This window comes from Zonotrichia albicollis, chromosome 5 (assembly GCF_047830755.1).
Source record: "Zonotrichia albicollis isolate bZonAlb1 chromosome 5, bZonAlb1.hap1, whole genome shotgun sequence".
In the NCBI taxonomy this organism is placed as follows: Eukaryota; Metazoa; Chordata; class Aves; order Passeriformes; family Passerellidae; genus Zonotrichia; species Zonotrichia albicollis.
In genome coordinates, this window is record NC_133823.1 from 21,390,250 (window position 1) to 21,399,077 (window position 8,828).

The 8,828-nt window shown below is 42.0% G+C and overlaps 1 protein-coding gene across 1 annotated transcript in view; it reads right to left on the reverse strand.

Annotated features, from left to right (window-relative positions):
- LOC102074403 (transmembrane protease serine 11E) overlaps positions 1-2,380 on the reverse strand; it is a 39,674-nt gene extending 37,294 nt beyond the window's left edge. The window contains exon 1 of the mRNA XM_005484728.3: positions 2,107-2,380. Coding sequence (XP_005484785.2) covers positions 2,107-2,270 — 164 coding nt within the window. The 5' untranslated portion in view covers positions 2,271-2,380. The remainder of the gene's footprint in view (positions 1-2,106) is intronic.
- Between the last annotated feature and the right edge of the window lie 6,448 nt (positions 2,381-8,828).

Genomic DNA, 8,828 nt, shown 5'->3' on the forward strand with positions numbered 1-8,828 from the left:
ACTGCACCTGCTTCCCAGAGTGCAGGACACAGCACAACAGCAGGACAAGACCAGCAAGGCTGTTTACTCCACCCAGGTTTCCACAGCAGCTTTGCTTCCTGAAGGATTTTACAGAGCACACGTTCCCACTTGGCTTGAAATGCTTTGAAAAGAGGCATCTAGGAACTGGATAAAGCTAATAGTTAAACCCCACTCTTACAAGGGACTAAGGCAGAGGGGGATGAGCTCAAACAGAAAAGCTTACAGCTCCACACTCAGAGCCACATCCCTGCCCAGCAAAGAACTCTGGTTACACAGGGGCTTTGATTAAGACTAGGCAGTTTCCCTTCTTTCCCAAATGTAAATATCCAAATCAGATTTCCCCCAATGTACTTTAGATTTTATAATAATTTAAACAACCATTGAAACAATTAAATCCTTTCCTAAATAGGAAGCAACCAAATTGTACTCAGAGGTTATTTAACTACCCTCTAGCACACTGTCATTAAAATTATTTACACCATTGCTGATATCACAAGGACATGGCAAGAAGAATTACATCTAACTAGAAAAAAAAAAGGCTTTTCAATTCTGTTAGGTAGAGAACTCTCTTTTAGTTTTCCCTGCTTATGTAATAAACACAAACTGATAATCACAACTGATGGGGATTTCTTCATTTCCTGACAGACAGAGTAGCATATATTTTAAGTTAAGGATATTAAATGAGGCAGAAAATCTTTGGATATTGAGAAGGGTATTACTAAGCAGCACAGAGGCCAAAGATGAACTTCATCCTCTCATGGCAAATCAGGACAATTGACTAAAATTATATTGTTTCCACAAAATGAGAACAACACTTTAGTGGGCACAAATAATAAGTTTTGTCCATCCAGAAACAATGTTTCTATTTCAGCATGCCCTGAAATTATTTTAAAAACCGAACTTTTAAAAATACCAAGGATGGAAAAAATAAGTAGTATCTTGCAATCATCTACAGCCATTTGCCCAAAGCAACACAGAGAGATTAATGTTGTAGTTTTTAACAATCATACATGAAAATTTAACCATCCATTTAGGATGCTAAAAAATAATTCAATTTATTTTGAATTTTTGTCCCGAGGTCATACTTTTAAGCTTCATCAACTGCTAGGACAACAAAAAAACCCACACTCATGGGAGACTGAGCATTCCCCTATTGCCATAGGAATCCAGAATCCAGTGAGTTAAACAGAAATTACAAATTCCAAGATATTTACTGTACATCTAGAACCCAATCTGTGTTCTGACCCAAGAGACAATACCAGAGTGTTGCACCTGGAAGACTTATTTTTGTAAAAATACTCTGAACTTTCCAGTGCTATCTGAAGTATTGTTATGGTAAAACAAAACTAAGGATATCCAGAATTTCTGACTGCCTGAAATACTTTCTGATGCAAACCACCTAATCATTCCTCCCTGAAAATCATGGTTTCTTCATTAAAATAAAAGGGTTAAAATCAGAATGATGAACACCTATAGTGTTCCCCTTATGTAGTTGTGCTGCCATTACTTATTCAACCAGGATTTTTTGCAGGATTTGGGAAAAATAATATTGCAACTACACCTGACCCAACCCCCTGTTTTTCAAAAATCATGTTACTAGCACTTGATTTTGACAAAAGAGCTTCTTGGTTTCTGCCCTACTCTGCTGTAGGCAGATTAAGATGATCAGAAGGAAGAAAAGGTAAGTGTCAACCTGACATCATCTTTCTAAACAGACAGCAAATCATTGTACTCCTGACCATACTAGAGAAGGATTTCCTTCTGCATTTCTCACTCCAGCCATGTTACTCTTTTCATCCAGACCACAACCTCCAAAACCACCCTTTCATCCTGCAATTCCCTCTTCAGCTTTCCCTCTGTTTATCATCTCTTTTCAGAATGCACATTTCAAACAGATCCAGGATGTACCCCAGGTCTAAAATGATGAAAGAGGCATAGATAGAGCATTGAGAAGAAAAGGTCAGGAAAAACAGATTTCTCCCCTGGATCTATGTCCTTGAAGCCCTAAAGCTTTCCCATAGACAGTACCCTTTACCACCATTACACCTCCAAATTAAACTTGCCAGGTTCAAGCATGCCACCTACTTCTGAAGATCCCATGGTAGGTCCCGGTAGGCCTGGTAGCCTTTCTGGCCTCCAATGAAGGCTTGGCTAAAGTCTGGGCTGCGCAGAGAATGGTGCTGGAAAACGCAGGAGTCGCATTGACTGGTGTGACGGGAAGAGAAAGCTGTTGAATGAAGATCCTTCATTGAGGCACGGTTGGCGCAACACCCAGCACCCTGTGGGTTATTGCAAAATGAGGGAACGAACTTCAGAATAAAAACAAACAGAGGTAAGCATGGAGTTGATAAGGAGACTGCAACCTTCCGATCAGCTCCGCATCAAAGAGCTCCCCAGGCAGAGATGGAGTGAGCAGATAAACCGGCCCAAGCAAGACTTGCTCTTCGCCACAGCGAAACAGGAAGTGCCTGAGATTTCCCTTTTCCAGCACTCCCTTTCTGTCCAGCTTGTATCCCTACTGCAGGCCTTGCCCTGAGTGGCTGCACCTTCTACCACATGCTCACTGTAAAACCCACAGCGGAGAGGCACCGCGCTGTCCGCAACGCTAGGTCACTTGTCTTCTGAGACAGCCACACAAAAACAAATATGGACATAAATAGCTTGGTCAGCCAAGCCTCATCTGCCTTGGTGCTCACTCATCCAAAGCTGTCCTGGACTCCCTTGGCATCAGGGACAAGACAACTATAAGTATCCAGCCTCCTAATTACATGTTAGTCATTTAATGGTTGGCATAACCCCGCCTGTGGAAAATGCTTACTCTGTGAAACGGGCCACCAATCTCCTTGGAATTCCCTTCTCCCAGCACAAACGTGATTCTTCAGAGCCATCTGGAAAGGGGAAAAAATGGAGATTCACTAGTGAGAAAATGTGCATTTACATCAAAACTCGAAAATCACAAACCAAAAAGTAAAATTACAAGAAAGCAAATCTGTTTTCTGCTGTTTGATGCACTTGCATTGCACGTGCCAAAAAGCGTGAAGCATTTGGTTTTCCCATGAAGTCTCAAGATTTCAGTTATTTTTGTTGGAACATTCACTCTGTTCCAGAAACAGCCTCTGCATAAAGGGAAAGGAAGAAAGAAAAAAGACAAGAGGAAAATTTGATGAAAATTTTACCAAAACATACCAAGTCATTTTCCATCTTTCCCCAAAGTTATCCATTCACAGGCATTTCAATGCAATTGTAGGAGCATCTGGGCAGGCCCTTTTGAGGACAGTGGGAAGAGCTGAACACATCTGCTGTTTCTGCAACACTGATTTCTTCATTTGCTTTGATCAATAAATTGGGTTTTTTTGGCTTTTTTGGCTTTTCCAAGCTCCCTGTGGAAAGGGCATTGTCGCATTTGCCTGCCTTACCTGAGGCTTTACTGACTGAGGACACAGGTACCTGTCAATCACTATTATTATCCCTGGGTTGTACCTTCCATTCCCCACCACCACCCTGTTATTTTCTTTTTCAAAATCAGTAAAACTCAGAAAAGATTGTACACAAAGGGCTCCCTGCTCCACCCAGAAACACACATATCCCCACAGGAAATCGAGTACTTGATGGAGTGATGGAGATTGATTGATTCCTCCTTCAATACGTGAGTCAAGAAAATACCTTAGAATTCCTTGTTGGGGTCTTTTTCCTCCTTTTTATCCCCATTTGTTTGTTTTTGTATTTTCTTTTTTCTTTTTTATGCTGGGAAAAGGTGGCACTTGAAGTGCTTACCCTGTGAGATGCAGAAAATTCTCCCTGATGTGTGCAGAAGTTCAGTGGCAAACTCTGACCACCTGGATCAGGTAAAAATGTATTGCAGGAGAAACAGTTTTTAGCAAACAGCTAGATTTTGAGACATCATTTACCTGAAATCTTGAGCCCTGAAACAAGGATGAAAAACATTCATTAGAATTGCAAAGGTTCTCAGGAAGAAGTGGCAGAGAAAATGAATTGGACAACAGATGAATTAATTTCTGGTAGCTTTCAGATCACACTAGGACAGACTAATCCTATTGTTACTCCACAGTATGAATAACAAAGATATTAGTAAAAATTTATTTCATTTTCTTACAATCAAGAATATTTTGCAACCTGCCTAATAAAACTTTAAGTAGGTTGCCTTTGTTTGCAAATTAATTACACACTAAAATGAGCTGTCCTGCAAAACAATGTGAAATAAGGAAATACACTTGCTTCTTTCAGATGATGCAAAATCAATTTACACATACCTGTGCCCCAGGAACAATGGCACAGACAGACCAAGAAAAGACAATAATTAACAAATAATTTTACTCACAATAAATTATCAAGTTGCAAAGTGCTTGGTATTAGGGTGTCATTCAGTAAGCCAGGCAATTAGTAACCTTTTTTTTGGTTAATACTAGGGAAGCAGTACGAAACTAGCTATCAAGGTGTGGGGTGGAAATCCAAGAATGTGGGTGCACAGGATTTTGTGAATGAAAGTGTAAAAAGATGTAATGACCATTCTCTCCGTTTAACCCTGCAAAGTCAGCTCAGCCGGTCAGACAGACTGCTTGCCTAAGCAGGGTAATGACAGACTGCCCGAGTTTGTGTTTGCACACTCACACAGCCTCACGGGCTCCAGAGACAAAGAACACCTTTAGAGAAGACCACTGGCCAGTCCTGTAGCAAAAACATCTCTGGAATTTACAGGCAAAGATGTTTTGCATAACTGTCTACCAGTTCCTCAAGCCAGGCCGTGAATTTCAGGCCAAAGACAGCAATCAATCGTTACTTTTAAACTGAGAAGTGAGTGCTCCTGTCAGTGATGTTTAACAGAACTGACAGAAGCTCTGTTGAACAGCCTGAATGTTAAACAACCTGAATTAATTGGAGCTGCTCTGAACAGGGGGTTTGAAAAGATGACCTCTGTACATCCCTCCTAGTCTAAATTTCTCTGTGATTCTCTGTGAGCGTCTGACAAGACCAAACTGGTACACTGCAAGGAAACCCTTCCCTTGGACAAGCTCACTCCTTTTTCCATCAGCACACCTGGACAGCTCAGTTATGGCTTCAGGCCTCCTCCTTCTGACAAACACAAAAATATCTTGCATTTGGCCTACAAAAATCAGCAGAAGTTCTAAATGATCTGCATTTCATAATACTTTTTCATTTCAGCTGTGGACATGCTGCACAGCTTTCCTCTTTTGACGAAAAAAGATCACCAGTTTATTATCCTATGCTTTCCTATGCTACATGAAATTGCAGCCATGGCTTTTAATAACTGATGCAGTTGATAACTGATAAGCAGAAAAACAAAAGCAGAAAATTCATTTAAAAATAGACTTATTCTCCAGAGCCAATGTGAGGGCTAAGATAGAAGCCAGGGCCTTTATCTTGAGCCTTGAAAAGTCATTTGGGGCAAGATTTTATTACATGTCCATGCGGCTTCAAGATACTGAACACACAGAGACTCTGGGATGCTGCACCAATGGCCTGAAGCTCTGAAGTATGCTAGATCCTGCCCTGGCTGCTTTCCAAACAGTCCCTCTTTCCAGGCCCTTGGAACAGAAACTGCTACACCCGTCTGAGTTGCAGCCAGGGAGGCCAGCCCAGAATACCAGCAACGCCCTTCAACAACAGAAGTCCCCCAGTGCCAGAGTCATTGAAAACAAATTCAAAGCTCATCATCCATCCTGTTTGAGGCAAAAAGGTGGCACAGTGTGCCTGCCCTCTGCAGCTGCTCAGACAGAGCTGCTGCTTGCTGCAGTGAAACAGGGCAGCCTGCATTTTCTTCTGTCAGGCTAACAAGCCTCTCTCTACATCCAGAGCATGAATCCTTCTCTCCCTGATAAGGCAGCATCTCCAAGGAAACAGGAGGTCTTCACATGACTTACTAGGCCTAGAAAGAAACAGAGCACTTTAAAATACAAATAAATCTTTTATAGGCACAGCTCCAATTGAAGAAAGGAAGAGCAGCATTGTTTCACACACCTGAAGTGCTAGAGGGACTTATTGGGAGCACTTAGAGCTCTGCAGATGTCAGTACACACAAAACAAAGCTTTTCCTACATCTCTACATCCCCAGAAAATAGGTAGCTTGAATTTGATCTCATATTATTTGTCAGCAGCTAAGTTGCCTGGTAGAAGTCAAAGAGTCTGAGATGCTTTCTGCCTGTTTCAGTTTACTCTGCAGCAGCATGCAAGATCCTACATGGCATTCTTGTCAGCGGGCAGCTGATTTATCATATACTGCATTAGCCTTCAAGGCTTCATAGACTAAATTTGACATAATGAAAATAATGTCAGAGACCTCCATGCTGCAGCTGTTTTAACTCTAGCTGTACTTTCAGCCACAGCTCAGGAGATCAGTCCCTCTGATACAAACATGCAGAGTACCAAATGAAGGTCCCACTTGGTTTGCTGCCTCCCTGTGAGACCTTCTGTCTGAGCTCTCTCTCAAGTAACTTGCTTCCTACTTAGATGGCACAGAATGGATTGTTTTCCCTTCCATGCCCTGCTGTTCCCATTGATCATTCAAAGGTAACAGTGCCAGGCAAGTGTGGGACAACAACACTGCTATAGCATCTAAGGGTCAAGCATGAAAAGAACCTGGTGTCAGGCTGGCTACCAGAGCACCTGGCTGTCACAGACACAGCTGAGAGGGACAGTCAGCTCACCCCTCAGCTACACCCATGTGCCTTTCCCTGAAGCTGCTAAGGCCCTTGGAGAGAACAGAATCACAGAGCAGCTGAGGCAGAAAGGGAACTCTGGAGATCATTTAGCCCAAAATCTCTACTCAAAACAAGCATAGCTGGACGAAGGTGCTGAGGATCATGTCCAATTGTGTTTTGAGTATCTCCAAGGATGGAGACTCCATGACTTCTCCTGGTTCAAAGTTCAAATACTCTCACAGTAAATAAGTTTTTCTTTCATTTTCATCTGCTCTAGCATAGGAGACATCACTTGCTAGCATAGTCCCTCCATCTGGTCTGTCCACTAGAGAAGGAATGTTGCTATCAGCAGCCCCCTTTGGTATGCAGGTCATCTGCTGGCCTGGAGAGCAGTGCCAGACTGTCTGAGTCACAGCTCCAAAGGCTGCAGGTGATCCCAAGAGCCTGGTGAAGGTCAGAGATGTGTGACAATTGCTGTTTGTTGGTATTGATTTGCAAATAACAATCTGTGGTTGAAACAGGCTCTGGATGACAGGCTGGTGGCAAGTTCTTCCTCAAGTAACGGACAGCCAGGTGGCACAACTGGAAGGTGGAAAGCACAGGCACAGAAAGGACAAACATCACATAGCAAGCACAACTCTGGTTTACTGCAGGGAGGAAGGAATTCATTAGCTAATCAAGTAAATTGGAGATAGGCCATGTATTTCTCAGACCTATGCATGCTTATATAAAATAAAGAGTTGCATTTTTTGGGTGACAAGTTCCTCAAATCTTTTTCTCTTTCTTAATTGAAACAATTTTTTTGCACCTGAGAAAAAGCCACAAACAATGAATGGCCAACAAAATGTTCTTCAAAGGATGTGTGATTTAAAAAAGGGTCCCATTAGATATAAAATTAAAGATAAAGCAGATTAACTGCCATTTGTTCTATTTGTTTCTGAAGTCTTCTAACCACTTGAGTTTTGAAAAGTTTTCTTTGCAGCAGTAATAGATCAGACCCTCAGCAAGCTGAAACACTGACTTTGTTTTAGAGAAGGATGCATACAAAGATCATAAGAATTATTCTTCTCTTCAGTTCTTCACTTCAAACCCTTTGACAGAAACTCCACCCACATAGCCAAATACAACCACACCAGCTGAGCATATCTTTGGGTCATGGCACAGTTGCCAATGTAACTCAGTGCTCATAAATGCTGGCTGTGTTACATACACAATGTAGGCTCTGTCAGAAAATAAGCACAGAGGTGTTTTCTAAGCCATAAAAATGTTTGTTAAAATTATGTCCTTTAAGAAATCTGTCTCTAATGCTCTCTTTCTTGCACTGGACCCAGTAAAATGTGACAAAAAGGCTACTCTTCTTTCAAACAAATGGCCACCTTCCCATCTATTGCCAACATGGCATGTCCTATAATACTGCAATAAAGCTGTTTCTTTGAAACTCCTTTTTATACTCTTAAATAACCTCAAATTCCAAGTTCATCCTGCTGGCTATTAGGTATTATAAACCAGGACTGATGAACTCCAGCATGTAGCTCCTTTCCAGTTCAGAACACAGTACAATTTCTACTGTTTCCCATTATGACAAGAAACGGACAAGAAGAAATCTGATCAGTGTCTTCAATTTACAAGAATCCTCAAGAACGGTCAATATGGGAGACCAAAACATGCCACTGTAAACCTCGCTATCTTTATCCTACCAAGCTCTCAAAATTACTGCTGCTCTGCTATCTTGCTTGCAAGAAAGTTGACAAGCTCAGAAAACTGACCCACAATGCCAAAAATACCTGGTCATGTGCCTTCCCGGTCTACTCTTCCACAGGACAAAGCTCTGGCTTTGTTGCTGCAGATAAGCAGACAAAACCTGCTCAGCCCTTGCTCTCACAGCCACAGTCCACTGTATTTAACACACTTACAGGGGAGAGAGGGACACCAAGCTTTCTGATGGAAGAAGCCTGAAACTCACACAGTGCTGCAGATACCTGTGCTTAAAGCCTCCAGCTTTAAGCAGCTGTAGCCTCCTCAGATTTTGCAAACAAACTGTGTAGCATCTCTTCATCTTCAAGGCAGCAGGAACACAGTGTCTTGTCCTCCAGCTCCTCTCTTGTGAACTGAAGCAGAGCACCACCAGGT